General features: G+C 41.3%; 1 protein-coding gene across 1 annotated transcript; it reads left to right on the top strand.

The window, feature by feature from the left end:
• The first annotated feature begins 314 nt into the window (after positions 1-314).
• On the top strand, positions 315-1,935 carry LOC143773524 (cocaine- and amphetamine-regulated transcript protein-like). Its single transcript, XM_077260941.1, has 3 exons — positions 315-528; positions 757-834; positions 1,694-1,935. The coding sequence occupies exons 1-3, from the start codon at positions 388-390 to the stop codon at positions 1,799-1,801; spliced, it is 327 nt and encodes a 108-aa protein (XP_077117056.1). The 5' UTR covers positions 315-387; the 3' UTR covers positions 1,802-1,935.
• The last annotated feature ends 14,615 nt before the right edge of the window (positions 1,936-16,550 follow it).

Here is a 16,550-nt window from a genome sequence, read left to right as displayed (position 1 = left end):
TACTAATTGAAATGCTACATTTAAGGGTTGACTCGCAGCATGTTTCCCCGTAACTCCTTCTTCACTGCAGCATTCTAGATGGACTTGTAAGATGTTTTAGTGTTTGTAGGCTTTGAAACATGTTGCTGATATCTGATAATAAATGCTTTACAAAACTGCACAGAACTCAGCATGAAGAATATTGATTGCATTCTGTGAATCTCATTGGTGGTCTCACAAGTCTCAGTGGTTAAACAACGAATCACACCATGGATCTGTCTCCAGAATCTGCCTGAGATCACAGAACAGGAGGGGCACTAGGAATTTAAAAGCACCAAGTCAGGGGCACTGGAGTCATCACCTGATGAACACAAGGACAGTGAGGAGCAGAGCTAAACTTTCAGCACCATGAACAGTTCCTCCCTACTGCTCAGACTCCTGTGTGCCAGCATCCTCCTCTCCTGCCTCTGCCATGGCCAGTCTTCCAGGGAAACAACTGTAGAAGATTTTGATTTACAGAACAGTCCTTCATCTTCTGAGAAAGCTCTGGTGTGTCCTTCTGTATTGCTTGGTCTTGAGTTTTTTTTCCTGCATCCCTGATATTGTATTCTTGCATGAATATTGATAGTGTTTACTTGAAATGACTTTTTAAGCACTTCAAGGTGTCTTCAATTAGCGTTAGCTGCCATTATTTGCATTGCGAGTAGTAGTTATATCTTTTATACATCTTTTGTTATGTTATTGTTATTATTATTGCACGCTTATGTGTTTCTTCAGGTAGAAGCTATGGAGGAATTATTGGGGAAATTTCAAGACAGGTACCCCGCTTACCAAAAGAGAGCACAGATCCCTTTGGTGAGAACCATCAATCTTTATATTCATTGTACTTCTAATGTTTTATATTAGTACATAATTAAAGATGCTATCATCCTGTGATTTCTATTTAACTCCAAAAATACTACAGGTGGTGGGGAAGTTTAAGAATTGGGTTTTATTACAGATTTACAGGCATGCATTGAATGGAATTTAATACAAATAAAGTAATAAAAAAAATTATATATATATACTGTATATACTGTAGATATATATATATATAGATATACACCGATAAAATATTACTTATTTCATGTACTTAGATGAACAAAATGCATGCACATATATGTGTGTGTATACACAACACTGAAAATATTACTTATTTCATGTACTTAAATATTAAAAAAAATAAATTCATACATATATATACACACTACTAAAAATATTACTAACTTCATGTATTTCTAGGTTAAAAAAATACATACATACATGATTTTATATATATATATATATATATATATATATGTATATATGTATATGTATATATATATACATACACACACACTAAAAATATCACTTATATGTTATATATAGGTATATACATGTATGTGTGTATATATATATATATATATATATATATATATATACACACATACACACACTAAAAATATCACTTATATGTTAGATATAGGCAGTTTAGCGTTGTATGTATAGATTAATATGAATTTCCAGAATAAGCTACTGTAGCACTATCAATTGCTGATTCTATAGGACTTTGATAGTGGCGCAGCAGACTGTACATCAATCACACAGTTATGTATTTTGCAGAAATACATTAGGAAATCACTGCTGGCTATATCATGATTAAGTAGCCTATGCTGTCTCTTTATTCCCTGCGCAGTGTGATATTGGAGAGAGGTGTGCAATGAAGCAAGGTCCCAGAATCGGCAAGCTGTGTGATTGTTCCCGTGGATCATCTTGTAACTCTTTCCTCTTGAAGTGCATATGAAGAGGACAAGTCCTCAGTGCAGTCCCTGTATTTCCTGACAGCATATCAAGTAATAGTTGTCCGCAACACATCTGCAGCAGCAACGACATTGCTTGTCTCCATAGAACAACTCATTTCGTTTTAAAAGAAGCCCAAGTCATAAATGTAACACAGATATCTGATTATCCCCAACTTCCCTAGAGATTATCAGAGGCAAAATAATGAAATGCTTTTCGTTTTATTTTCATGCTATTGATCAATGACTCACTGCACTTTACAGTAGATATTTTCATTTAGACTGTAAATGTTGCTTGTCGCTTTGTTGGAAATGTTATTAAATGTTATTTTTCATTTTGACATATTTTATGTAGACCCGTTAAAACATACAATAAACTACACAATAAATCTTGCCTTGCTTGGATGAGTTGTAATAATATAATTATTATATTCAGGCTTGCCAATATGTACAGTAAAAAAGCTCTTCTCTTGTAAAAATAGATCCTGAAAATAGTTTTTCCAGTTTATTTTACATGCCAGGCTAAAATTGAATAAAGGTGAAATGACTGAATACTTTATAGTTGTATATGCCACAGTCACATTTTATTTTATGTGACCTAAAGTCATATATCACATCATAGTAAGCGTTCTATAATAATTTAAAAATGCTGTTAGAACATTATATTGTATTAACAGTGCAATTTATGACTCATCTTTATTTTATATTAAATACATTTTACATATAAGTTTAACTATCAGGTGCATTTCCTTGCATACTATAATTTTTTTGTACATAGGCTTTCAGATTTTACCATTTTACTTAAGTTCTTAAGTAATTTTCTGTAAGTTTTGAAATTGTGATTATGTTTATTCCATTTTCTGTAATAAGTAGACATTTTAATCTGTTGAATGTAAACTAGTTAGCACATGGCTGTCACCAGCAATACAATTACAGCGTACTAATAAGATCAAGTGTAACCAAATAATTAATGAATTATTTAATTATATCAAGGGATTACTGATAACATCAGTACACACAGTAGAAACTTGTCTATAAGACAAACACAATTGTTCTTACGGTAATTCTTTTTAGATTTGTCAGTGCGCTCCATCCTGCATTATGACTTCATGGACTTTGGAAATTACTTTGTAGCTTTAATATTAGCATTAATTAGTTATTATATGTAATAGAGGAGTTGTGAATACCAAGATGGCTATTATATTTATGGGTTAATTAGTCTATGGCAGATTAAAAGATGAAATAAAATAAAAGTGTACAGTTGTATCACAGAAATCAGAATAAAGGAATGGCATACTTTAATTTAACTAGTAATTGAAAATTGTAAGTATAATGTAAAACAGGATTAGATCATAATGTTTAAAGGGGTTATCCAGGACTATTTTTTTCCCCTACGGGCTTAAGAACAAACAGGCACATGGTTGCCAACTACCCGATGACAAAGACAAGAATTAGGAAAAACCCAATGTGGCTTATGAAAGAAGTAAGAGGGGCAATTAACAGTAAAAAGAAACTAAAGCAGGATGGCACCGTTGAAGCTCTAAAAACTATAAAAATAAAAATACTTTATCTAAAAAATTAATTAAAGCTGCCAAAAAGGAAACAGAGAAGCACATTGCTAAGGAGAGTAAAATTAATCCCAAACTGTTCTTCAACTATATAAATAGTAAAAGAATCAACAATGAAAGTGTAGGCCTCTTAAAAAATTTTGAGGAAAGAATGATTGTAGATGATGAGGAAAAAGCTAATATATATAATATAATATATAATAACCTTCTCCATGGTATTCAACGTGGAAAATAAAATGCTAGGTGAGATATCGAGAGACAAAGAAAACCCTATATAAGGGTCACCAATCTAACCAAAGAAGAGGTGCGAAACCGGCTAAATAAGATTAAAATAGCTAAATCTCCAGGTCCGGATGGCATACACCCACGAGTACCAAGAGAACTAAGTAATGTAATAGACAAACCATTATTTCTTATATTTAGGGACTCTATAGTGATGGGGTCTGTTCCACAGGACTGGTGCATAGCAAATGTGGTACCAATATTCAAAAAGGGCTCTAAAAGTGAACATGGAAATTATAGGCCAGTAAGTCTAACCTCTACTGTTGGTAAAATATTTGAAGGGTTTCTGAGGTATGTTATTCTGGATTATCTCAATGAGAATAACTGTTTACCTCCATACCAGCATGGGTTTATGAGGAATCGCTCCTGTCAAACCAATCTAATCAGTTTTTATGAAGAGGTAAGATACAGACTAGACCAAAGTGAGTCATTGGACGTGGTATATCTTGATTTTTCCAAAGCGTTTGATACCGTGCCACGCAAGAGGTTGGTACACAAAACGAGAATGCTGGGTCTGGGGGAAAATGTGTGTAAATGGGTAAGTAACTGGCTTAGTGACAGAAAGCAGAGGGTGGTTATAAATGGTAGATTCTCTAACTGGGTCGCTGTGACCAGTGGGGTACCACAGGGGTCGAGTTGGGGCCTATTCTCTTCAACATATTTATTAACAATCTTGTAGAAGGTTTACACAGTAAAATATCGATATTTGCAGATGATTCAAAACTATGTAAATCAGTCAATACAAAAGAAGATAGTATTCTGCTACAGATGGATCTGAATAAGTTGGAAACTTGGGCCGAGAGGTGGCAGATGCGGTTTAACAATGATAAATGTAAAGTTATACACATGGGAAGAAGGAATCAATATCACCATTACACACTGAACGGGAAACCATTGGGTAAATCTGACATGGAGAAGAAACTTGGGGATCCTAGTTAATGATAAACTTACCTGGAGCAGCCAGTGCCAGACAGTGGCTGCCAAGGCAAACAGGATCATGGGGTGCATTAAAACAGGTCTGGATACACATGATGAGAGCATTATACTGCCTCTGTACAAATCCCTGGTTAGACTGCACATGGTGTACTGTGTACAGTTTTGGGCACCGGTGCTCAGGAAGGATATAATGGAACTAGAGCGAGTACAAAGGAGGGCAACAAAATTATTAAAGGGGATGGGGGAACTACAATACCCAGAGAGATTAGCAAAATTAGGATTATTTAGTCTAGAAAAAAGACGACTGAGGGGCGATCTAATAACCATGTAGAAGTATATAAGGGGACAATAAAAATATCTCTCCGAGGATCTGTTTATACCAAGGAAGGTGACGGTCACAAGGGGGCATTCTCTGCATCTGGAGGAGAGAAGGTTTTTCAAACAACATAGAAGATTCTTTACTGTTAGGGCAGTGAGAATCTGGAATTCCTTGCCTGAGGAGGTGGTGATGGCGAACTCAGTCAAGGGGTTCAAGAGAGGCCTGGATGGCTTCCTGGAGCATAACAATAATGTATCTTACAGTGATAAGGATCTTTAGAAGGACGTAGATCTGGGGATTTATTCTGATGGAATATAGGCTGAATTGGATGGACAAATATCATTTTTCAGCCTTGCTAACTATGTTACTATGTTACTATGTTAAGTCACAGACTGTCCTTGCTGGTGATTCAGCGGCTTCCACTGATGTCACGTCTACAGAGCAGTGGCTTCTCTTCTGCTCTGCTCTGTTGATGGGATGTGACTGCTGACGTTATGCTGATTGACAACCGGCTCCCTGCTGCATAACTGCGGGGACCCAATTGTCAATCAGCCTGATGTTGACTGTCATGCCTTGTAGACAGGGAAGCCAGGAAGAAGAGCTGCTCTGTTGATGAGGAGCGGCTGGATCGCCAGCAGGAGCAGTCGATGACTGCTATCAGCCGGCACAATGTAGAACATGCAGGTACTTGCCTCTGTTAGCAACTACTTGCTTATGTTTTTAGGCCCGTAATATAAAAAGTAAAGTAGTTGTAGACAAACCCTTTAATGCACTTTTGATGATAGAGTTTCTAATGACATTTTTGGAAATTTTGGAAATAATGAAGAAATTACATAATGAACTTAACAACAGCAAATACTTTTTGCCAATTAAAGTAACAGGAAGAAAGGACAAACTTGGTTAGTTATTCATAGTGCACCAAGTTTAACGTACAAATAGTCTTAATGCTAAGGAGAATTTATATAATTATGTAAGGCAGTGATTACCAACCTTATTACTGCACGGAAATCCCTGAAAAATGAATTCTTGCCTCAAAGAAAAATGGTCTAAGGTTGGGTAAAGCATTCATTAGTTCTTGTCTGTGCTATAATTATAATAATTTGGATCACAAATGTTTTTCTGCTTGGCAAAGCATCTATGAACAGACTGAAATCAGTTTTCCTTCCGTAATGTAGAAGTCGCAGGTGGTCTTGTTGCTATGTTCTGAGGAACTTCTGGTCAGTGCTCAAAGAACTCTAATGGTTCAATATTTTGAGACGTACACCAAAATATTTTGATTGTATGAGAGTGCCTTGGGCATAATATTATCCATCGCATCCTTCTGACTTTGTATTTTATTTCTGTACCATAACGTATGAGTCACTGAGGGTCTGTGAAACATTAGGTTAAATTTTGACCCTGAGGTGTTGCACAAATGTGGGCAGATAACACAGAAACAGCACAACAGAGAGTGGTAATATAGTCCAGAATTATCTAATTTGGAGTACAAGTGTTGATAAAAACAGAGAGAAGAGCCAACAGGTTGACTCCAAACACTTAAATTGATGCACACCTCAGATCAGACTCCTAAATAAATGCAGACCACAAACCAGATCCCTAAATACAGTCCTCAGACCTGACACCTAAATTCAGACTCCAAATTGGACAAAAAAAACTTTTCAGAACTTGGAACAGATACTGTATGCTTACCCTTGTCATTTGTTGGTTCCTTTTCCGCTCCTGGCACTGCTACTGTCCCCAGAGGAGACTAACAAATACAGTAATAAGTTAAAAGAAAATGTTATTAAATATGAAAAAAATCATAAAAAACACAGACGTTCAAATCCCTCCCATTTTGCCCCATTGGAAATAAAACAATTAAATCTGATTGGTAAACAGCATAATGAGAAAAAAAATGAAATGCCAGAATTTTTTTTGGCCGCCGTAACATTACAATAAAATTCAATGACAGTCAAAACATCGTATCTGCCCCAAAACGGTATAGGTAAAAATGTCAGCACGGCACAAAAAAATAAACCTTCGCACAGACCCATATCTTGAAAAATAAAAATGCTATGGGTCTAGGAAAATAACAACAAAACAACACTTAAATAAATTAAAAAAAAACTATATATGTTTGGTATCTGTGTACTCGCACTGGCCTGGAGAATGATATTGCTACGTCAGTTTCACCATATATTCACCAGTGCACTATATGGTAAAATGAATGGTGTCACACAAAAGTACAACTCGTCTCGCAAAAAACAAGCCCTGATACGGCTATATTAGTGGAAAAAAAAAGTTATGACAATTAGCAGAAAGGGATGAAAAAACAAAGACTAAAAAATGAAAATTGCCCGTGGGTGAAGGGGTTGAAAACTATCATAGGTATGAGTGCTATTTGTGAAAAACACGGATGTAACTCGTACGAAAACAACTGATGACTGAATGCTACCTTACATTCAGAGGCTGAAAACCTGTACACATTTCAGCTGAGAAGTGAAAACTGTTTTGGCAACCGTGTGATTTCTATTGCAGTGAGAGGTTTAGGCCGCGTTCACACATGTTCAGTATTTGGTCAGTATTTTACCTCAGTATTTGTAAGCCAAAACCAGGAGTGGGTGATGAATACAGAAATGGTGACAGGTTTCTATTATACTTTTCCTTTCACTGTTTCTTTCCTGATTTTGGCTTACAAATACTGATGTAAAATACTGACCAAGTAAACGAATGTATGAACATGACCTGATGGTAAAATTCCTTGGTGGGCTAGGAGTGAGGGGGTCCCATGCTAATCATCTACTGTGATTTTAGGCTATAACTGCAAGATGTAGGAGGTAATAACACCAAAGATATTTTCATTTCTTGAGAAGTCTGCATTTGTAGTACAGACACAGTACTTATGAAATGCCTCAACATTATATTTAGTGATAAGCACAAGAACTCGTTACTCAAGTTTGCAGAGGGTGCTCGAGTGAAATGTTCGCGTCCCCACGGACGCATGTTTCGCAGCTGTTAGACATCCACAAAACATATGGGAGTTGCCTGACAAACCTTTGCAATTCCCACATATTTTGTTTTTGTGTTTACAGCAATGGAGATTGTAACTCATTGAGTTGTAACTAGAGTTGAGCGACTTTCATTTTTTTAAGATCGAGTCGGGTTTTGTGAAACCCGATTTTGTCCAGAGTCGAGTCGAGTGCAGTCGGCCGATTATCGCTAAAAGTCGGGGATCGACCGAAACACGAAACCCAATGCAAGTCAATGGGGAAGCATAGTCGGCAGTGAGTGGAGGCCAGGAAAACACCTACAGTGCCCATTTTAATGCCAAAAACATCCATTCTTGTTTCTGAAGCTTGTCAATCTTAATTAACTTTATAATAATAGTTGGGCATAGGGAATTGGGGGTCATTTGGCAAAAGTTGTGGGGGGAGTAGGGCCGGCTCAAGTTTTTCGTGGGCCCAGGAAATGCGGACTACGTCATGGCGGTGTTGCAGGGAAAGGTAAGTATTTCAACTGTTGTGAAATTGGATTTTGGGCTCCCCCGGTGGCCACTGGTGGAATTGAACTTGTGTGCATCATCCCCTCTGTTCACCTGTTCCCATCAGGATGTGGGAGTCGCTATTTAACCTTGCTCCTCTGTCACTTCCATGCCGGTCAACATTGTAATAAGAAGCCTTTCTGTGCATGTTCCTGCTACCAGACAACTTCCAGCTAAGTCGGACTTTTGTCCTTGTTTGTTTTTTGCATTTTGTTCCAGTTCACAGCTGCAGTTTCGTTTCTGTGTCTGGAAAGCTCTTGTGATCTGAAATTGCCACTCTGATGTTATGAGTTAATACTAGAGTCTTAAAGTAATTTCAGGATGGTGTATTGATAGGGTTTTCAGCTGACCATGAAAGTACCCTTTCTGTCTTCCTGCTATCTAGTAAGCGGACCTCGATTTTGCTAAACCTATTTTCATACTACGTTTGTCATTTTCATCTTAAATCACCGCCAATATATGTGGGGGCCTCTGTCTGCCTTTCGGGGAAATTTCTGTAGAGGTGAGCCAGGACTATATTTTCCTCTGCCAGGATTAGTTAGTCCTCCGGCCGGCGCTGGGCGTCTAGGGATAAAACGCAGGCTACGCTACCCGGCTACTGTTAGTTGTGCGGCAGGTTTAGTTCATGGTCAGTTTAAGTTTCCATCCTTCCAAGAGCTAGTTCCTATGTATGCTGGGCTATGTTCTCTTGCCATTGAGAACCATAACAGTTTGACCGGCCTCAAAGGGTTAAATTAATTGGCAGAGAAAGGAGAGAAAAAAGAAGTCTGCTGAAAAATGTTTTTTTTTTTTTTTTTTCCTTCAGTTCTGAGTGTGCTTTCAATTGAATCACTTGCAAGTCTGCCTATATTGCAGCCTTCCTCTCTCTCTCTCCTTCTAATCCTGGAATGGCTCTGTGTTCACCTGTTTAAAATGGATATTCAGAGTTTAGCTGCAGGTTTGAATAATCTCACCACGAAAGTTCAAAATTTACAAGATTTTGTTGTTCATGTTCCTATATCTGAACCTAGAATTCCTTTGCCTGAATTTTTCTCGGGGAATAGATCTTGCTTTCAAAATTTCAAAAATAATTGCAAGTTGTTTTTGTCCCTGAAATCTCGCTCTGCTGGAGATCCTGCTCAGCAGGTCAGGATTGTGATTTCCTTGCTCCGGGGTGACCCTCAAGATTGGGCTTTTGCATTGGCTCCAGGGGATCCTGCGTTGCTCAATGTGGATGCGTTTTTTCTGGCCTTGGGGTTGCTTTATGAGGAACCTCATTTAGAGCTTCAGGCGGAAAAAGCCTTGATGTCCCTATCTCAGGGGCAAGATGAAGTTGAAATATACTGCCAAAAATTCCGTAAATGGTCTGTGCTTACTCAGTGGAATGAGTGCGCCCTGGCGGCGAATTTCAGAGAGGGTCTCTCTGATGCCGTTAAGGATGTTATGGTGGGGTTCCCTGTGCCTGCGGGTCTGAATGAGTCCATGACAATGGCTATCCAGATCGATAGACGTCTGCGGGAGCGCAAACCTGTGCACCATTTGGCGGTGTCTACTGAGAAGACGCCAGAGAATATGCAATGTGATAGAATTCTGTCCAGAAGCGAACGGCAGAATTTTAGACGAAAAAATGGGTTGTGCTTTTATTGTGGTGATTCAACTCATGTTATATCAGCATGCTCTAAGCGTACTAAGAAGCTTGATAAGTCAGTTTCAATTGGCACTTTTCAGTCTAAGTTTATTCTATCTGTGACCCTGATTTGTTCTTTATCATCTATTACCGCGGATGCCTATGTCGACTCTGGCGCCGCTTTGAGTCTTATGGATTGGTCCTTTGCCAAACGCTGTGGGTATGATTTAGAGCCTCTTGAAACTCCTATACCTCTGAAGGGGATTGACTCCACCCCATTGGCTAGTAATAAACCACAATACTGGACACAAGTAACTATGCGAATTAATCCGGATCATCAGGAGATTATTCGCTTTCTTGTGCTGTATAATCTACATGATGTGTTGGTGCTTGGATTGCCATGGCTGCAATCTCATAACCCAGTCCTCGACTGGAACGCTATGTCTGTGTTAAGCTGGGGATGTAAGGGGATGCATGGGGACGTACCTTTGGTTTCCATTTCGTCATCTATTCCCTCTGAGATTCCTGAATTCTTGTCTGACTATCGTGACGTTTTTGAAGAACCTAAGCTTGGTTCATTACCTCCGCACCGGGAGTGCGATTGTGCCATAGATTTGATTCCGGGTAGTAAATACCCTAAGGGTCGTTTATTTAATCTGTCTGTGCCTGAACATGCTGCTATGCGAGAATATATAAAGGAGTCCTTGGAAAAGGGACATATTCGTCCTTCGTCATCTCCCTTAGGAGCCGGTTTTTTCTTTGTGTCTAAGAAAGATGGCTCTTTGAGGCCGTGTATTGATTATCGGCTTTTGAATAAAATCACGGTTAAATATCAATATCCGTTGCCACTGCTGACTGATTTGTTTGCTCGCATAAAGGGGGCCAAGTGGTTCTCTAAGATAGATCTCCGTGGGGCGTATAATTTGGTGCGAATTAAGCAGGGGGATGAGTGGAAAACCGCATTTAATACGCCCGAGGGCCACTTTGAGTATTTGGTGATGCCTTTTGGCCTTTCAAATGCCCCTTCAGTCTTTCAGTCCTTTATGCATGACATTTTCCGTGATTATTTGGATAAATTTATGATCGTGTATCTGGATGATATTCTGATTTTTTCGGATGACTGGGACTCTCATGTCCAGCAGGTCAGGAGGGTTTTTCAGGTTTTGCGGTCTAATTCCTTGTGTGTGAAGGGTTCTAAGTGCGTTTTTGGGGTTCAAAAGATTTCCTTCTTGGGATACATTTTTTCCCCCTCTTCCATCGAGATGGATCCTGTCAAGGTTCGGGCTATTTGTGATTGGACGCAACCCTCTTCTCTTAAGAGTCTTCAGAAATTTTTGGGCTTTGCTAACTTTTATCGTCGATTTATTGCTGGTTTTTCTGATGTTGTTAAACCATTGACTGATTTGACTAAGAAGGGTGCTGATGTTGCTGATTGGTCCCCTGCTGCTGTGGAGGCCTTTCGGGAGCTTAAGCGCCGCTTTTCTTCCGCCCCTGTGTTGCATCAGCCTGATGTTGCTCTTCCTTTTCAGGTTGAGGTCGACGCTTCTGAAATCGGAGCTGGGGCGGTTTTGTCGCAAAGAAGTTCCGACTGCTCCGTGATGAAACCTTGTGCTTTTTTTTCTCGTAAATTTTCGCCCGCCGAGCGGAATTATGATATTGGGAATCGGGAGCTTTTGGCCATGAAGTGGGCTTTTGAGGAGTGGCGTCATTGGCTTGAGGGGGCTAGACATCAGGTGGTGGTATTGACCGACCACAAAAATTTAATTTATCTTGAGTCCGCCAGACGCCTGAATCCTAGACAGGCGCGCTGGTCGTTGTTTTTCTCTCGGTTTAATTTTGTGGAGTCATACCTACCGGGTTCTAAGAATGTTAAGGCGGATGCCCTTTCTAGGAGTTTTGAGCCTGACTCCCCTGGTAATTCTGAACCTACAGGTATCCTTAAGGATGGAGTGATATTGTCTGCCGTTTCTCCAGACCTGCGGCGGGCCTTGCAGGATTTTCAGGCGGATAGACCTGATCGTTGCCCACCTGGTAGACTGTTTGTTCCTGATGATTGGACCAGTAAAGTCATTTCTGAGGTTCATTCTTCTGCGTTGGCAGGTCATCCTGGAATCTTTGGTACCAGGGATTTGGTGGCAAGGTCCTTCTGGTGGCCTTCCCTGTCACGAGATGTACGAGGCTTTGTGCAGTCTTGTGACGTTTGTGCTCGGGCCAAGCCTTGTTGTTCTCGGGCTAGTGGATTGTTGTTGCCCTTGCCTATCCCGAAGAGGCCTTGGACGCACATCTCGATGGATTTTATTTCGGATCTTCCTGTTTCTCAGAAGATGTCTGTCATCTGGGTGGTGTGTGACCGTTTCTCTAAGATGGTCCATTTGGTTCCCCTGCCTAAGTTGCCTTCTTCTTCCGAGTTGGTTCCTCTGTTTTTTCAAAATGTGGTTCGTTTGCATGGTATTCCGGAGAATATCGTTTCTGACAGAGGAACCCAATTCGTGTCTAGATTTTGGCGGGCATTCTGTGCTAGGATGGGCATAGATTTGTCTTTCTCGTCTGCTTTCCATCCTCAGACTAATGGCCAGACCGAGCGGACGAATCAGACTTTGGAGACATATTTGAGGTGTTTTGTGTCTGCAGATCAGGATGATTGGGTTGCTTTTTTGCCTTTAGCGGAGTTTGCCCTCAATAATCGGGCCAGCTCTGCCACCTTGGTGTCTCCTTTTTTCTGTAATTCGGGGTTTCATCCTCGATTTTCCTCCGGTCAGGTGGAATCTTCGGATTGTCCTGGAGTGGATGCTGTGGTGGAGAGGTTGCATCAGATTTGGGGGCAGGTGGTGGACAATTTGAAGTTGTCCCAGGAGAAGACTCAGCTTTTTGCCAACCGCCGGCGTCGGGTTGGTCCTCGGCTTTGTGTCGGGGACTTGGTGTGGTTGTCTTCTCGTTTTGTCCCTATGAGGGTTTCTTCTCCTAAGTTTAAGCCTCGGTTCATCGGCCCGTACAAGATATTGGAGATTCTTAACCCTGTGTCCTTCCGTTTGGACCTCCCTGCATCTTTTTCTATTCATAATGTTTTTCATCGGTCATTGTTGCGCAGGTATGAGGTACCGGTTGTGCCTTCCGTTGAGCCTCCTGCTCCGGTGTTGGTTGAGGGCGAGTTGGAGTACGTTGTGGAAAAAATCTTGGACTCCCGTGTTTCCAGACGGAAACTCCAGTATCTGGTCAAATGGAAGGGATACGGTCAGGAGGATAATTCTTGGGTGACTGCCTCTGATGTTCATGCCTCCGATCTGGTCCGTGCCTTTCATAGGGCTCATCCTGATCGCCCTGGTGGTTCTGGTGAGGGTTCGGTGCCCCCTCCTTGAGGGGGGGTACTGTTGTGAAATTGGATTTTGGGCTCCCCCGGTGGCCACTGGTGGAATTGAACTTGTGTGCATCATCCCCTCTGTTCACCTGTTCCCATCAGGATGTGGGAGTCGCTATTTAACCTTGCTCCTCTGTCACTTCCATGCCGGTCAACATTGTAATCAGAAGCCTTTCTGTGCATGTTCCTGCTACCAGACAACTTCCAGCTAAGTCGGACTTTTGTCCTTGTTTGTTTTTTGCATTTTGTTCCAGTTCACAGCTGCAGTTTCGTTTCTGTGTCTGGAAAGCTCTTGTGATCTGAAATTGCCACTCTGATGTTATGAGTTAATACTAGAGTCTTAAAGTAATTTCAGGATGGTGTATTGATAGGGTTTTCAGCTGACCATGAAAGTACGCTTTCTGTCTTCCTGCTATCTAGTAAGCGGACCTCGATTTTGCTAAACCTATTTTCATACTACGTTTGTCATTTTCATCTTAAATCACCGCCAATATATGTGGGGGCCTCTGTCTGCCTTTTGGGGAAATTTCTCTAGAGGTGAGCCAGGACTATATTTTCCTCTGCCAGGATTAGTTAGTCCTCCGGCCGGCGCTGGGCGTCTAGGGATAAAACGCAGGCTACACTACCCGGCTACTGTTAGTTGTGCGGCAGGTTTAGTTCATGGTCAGTTTAAGTTTCCATCCTTCCAAGAGCTAGTTCCTATGTATGCTGGGCTATGTTCTCTTGCCATTGAGAACCATAACATTCAACGTTGCAAGTGCTGTGATCCTGAGCAAGCAGGGGGGGCCCACTCGTTCGCATTGGCACTGGCACAGGGCCCCTCAAAGTACAGCGATGTGTGTTTGCATGGCGGGGGCGCCTCCCACCAGCAGCGACACTTTTGCGTACTCTGAGGGGCCCTGTGCCAGTGACGTCGCCAACGAGTATGCCCCCCCACCTGATGAAGGAACCTGCACTTTCATCTGCACCTTCCTCTCTGTCCCTGTGTAAGGTGGTATAACATGCGGGAAGGGGAACCTTACTTTCAGCAGGGTCAGATTCTGGCTGTGTAGAGTATAAGGGGAATGTAGTGGTCTAGGTCAATGTACCAGCAGACTCATCTAGCAATGGCTGGGCAATTGGCAGGATGAGGAGGAAACAGATATAGGGCCAAAGAATAAAGTAGGCTAAATGCAGTTCAAAATTGGTAACAGGACTAAACAGGCGGCATTGCTTTGTTCAGTGGAGTAGCAAACCCAAGAGCAGCAGACACTGTTTCAAGGGCATAACCACACTAGTAGGCCAAATGCAGTTTAATATCTGATAGTATAGGGCGAAAGCCAGAATGTGGAAGCTCAGCTTTGTTCAGTTGAGGACAACACCAGGCAGGGGCAGACAGACACCTTTAGTAGGCCGGAACAGCCAATTTTTTTAAAAAACAGCAGTTAGTAAGAGGCAGAAGGTAGAAGCTCAGCTTTATTCAGTTGAGGACAACACCAGGCAGGGGCAGACATTCACCTTTAGTAGGCCGGAACAGCCAATTGCATTTTTAAAAATGGTAATTTGGAACAGAAGGTAGAAGCTCAGCTTTATTCAGTTGAGGACAACACCAGGCAGGGGCAGACATTCACCTTTAGTAGGCCGGAACAGCCAATTGCATTTTTAAAAATGGTAATTTGGAACAGATGGTTGAAGCTCAGCTTTATTCAGTTGAGGACAACACCAGGCAGGGGCAGTCAGACACCATTAGTAGGCCGGAACAGCCAATTTTTTAAAAAAACAGCAGTTAGTAAGAGGCAGAAGGTAGAAGCTCAGCTTTATTCAGTTGAGGACAACACCAGGCAGGGGCAGACAGACACCTTTAGTAGGCCGGAACAGCCAATTGCATTTTTAAAAATGGTAATTTGGAACTGAAGGTTGAAGCTCAGCTTTATTCAGTTGAGGACAACACCAGGCAGGGGCAGACATTCACCTTTAGTAGGCCGGAACAGCCAATTGCATTTTTAAAAATGGTAATTTGGAACAGAAGGTAGAAGCTCAGCTTTATTCAGTTGAGGACAACACCAGGCAGGGGCAGACATTCACCTTTAGTAGGCCGGAACAGCCAATTGCATTTTTAAAAATGGTAATTTGGAACTGAAGGTTGAAGCTCAGCTTTATTCAGTTGAGGACAACACCAGGCAGGGGCAGACATTCACCTTTAGTAGGCCGGAACAGCCAATTGCATTTTTAAAAATGGTAATTTGGAACAGAAGGTAGAAGCTCAGCTTTATTCAGTTGAGGACAACACCAGGCAGGGGCAGACATTCACCTTTAGTAGGCCGGAACAGCCAATTGCATTTTTAAAAATGGTAATTTGGAACAGAAGGTTGAAGCTCAGCTTTATTCAGTTGAGGACAACACCAGGCAGGGGCAGACAGACACCTTTAGTAGGCCGGAACAGCCAATTGCATTTTTAAAAATGGTAATTTGGAACAGAAGGTAGAAGCTCAGCTTTATTCAGTTGAGGACAACACCAGGCAGGGGCAGACAGACACCTTTAGTAGGCCGGAACAGCCAATTTTTTAAAAAAACAGCAGTTAGTAAGAGGCAGAAGGTAGAAGCTCAGCTTTATTCAGTTGAGGACAACACCAGGCAGGGGCAGACAGACACCTTTAGTAGGCCGGAACAGCCAATTGCATTTTTAAAAATGGTAATTTGGAACAGAAGGTTGAAGCTCAGCTTTATTCAGTTGAGGACAACACCAGGCAGGGGCAGACAGACACCTTTAGTAGGCCGGAACAGCCAATTTTTAAAAAAAACAGCAGTTAGTAAGAGGCAGAAGGTAGAAGCTCAGCTTTATTCAGTTGAGGACAACACCAGGCAGGGGCAGACAGACACCTTTAGTAGGCCGGAACAGCCAATTGCATTTTTAAAAATGGTAATTTGGAACTGAAGGTTGAAGCTCAGCTTTATTCAGTTGAGGACAACACCAGGCAGGGGCAGACAGACACCTTTAGTAGGCCGGAACAGCCAATGGCATTTTTAAAAATGGTAATTTGGAACAGAAGGTAGAAGCTCAGCTTTATTCAGTTGAGGACAACACCAGGCAGGGGCAGACATTCACCTTTAGTAGGCCGGAACAGCCAATTGCATTTTTAAAAATGGTAATTTGGAACTGAAGGTTGAAGCTCAGCTTTATTCAGTTGA

The sequence above is a fragment of the Ranitomeya variabilis genome, chromosome 5 (assembly GCF_051348905.1).
Source record: "Ranitomeya variabilis isolate aRanVar5 chromosome 5, aRanVar5.hap1, whole genome shotgun sequence".
NCBI lineage: Eukaryota > Metazoa > Chordata > Amphibia > Anura > Dendrobatidae > Ranitomeya > Ranitomeya variabilis.
Note: the sequence above shows the minus strand (reverse complement) of the source record. Positions and strands in the feature narration are given on the sequence as shown.

Coding starts and splice junctions, on each gene's coding strand:
- LOC143773524 (XM_077260941.1), top strand. CDS start 388: ATGAACAGTTCCTCCCTACTGCTCAGACTCCTGTGTGCCAGCATCCTC. Junction 529..756: donor CATCTTCTGAGAAAGCTCTG/GTGTGTCCTTCT, acceptor GTGTTTCTTCAG/GTAGAAGCTATGGAGGAATT. Junction 835..1,693: donor AGAGAGCACAGATCCCTTTG/GTGAGAACCATC, acceptor TTCCCTGCGCAG/TGTGATATTGGAGAGAGGTG.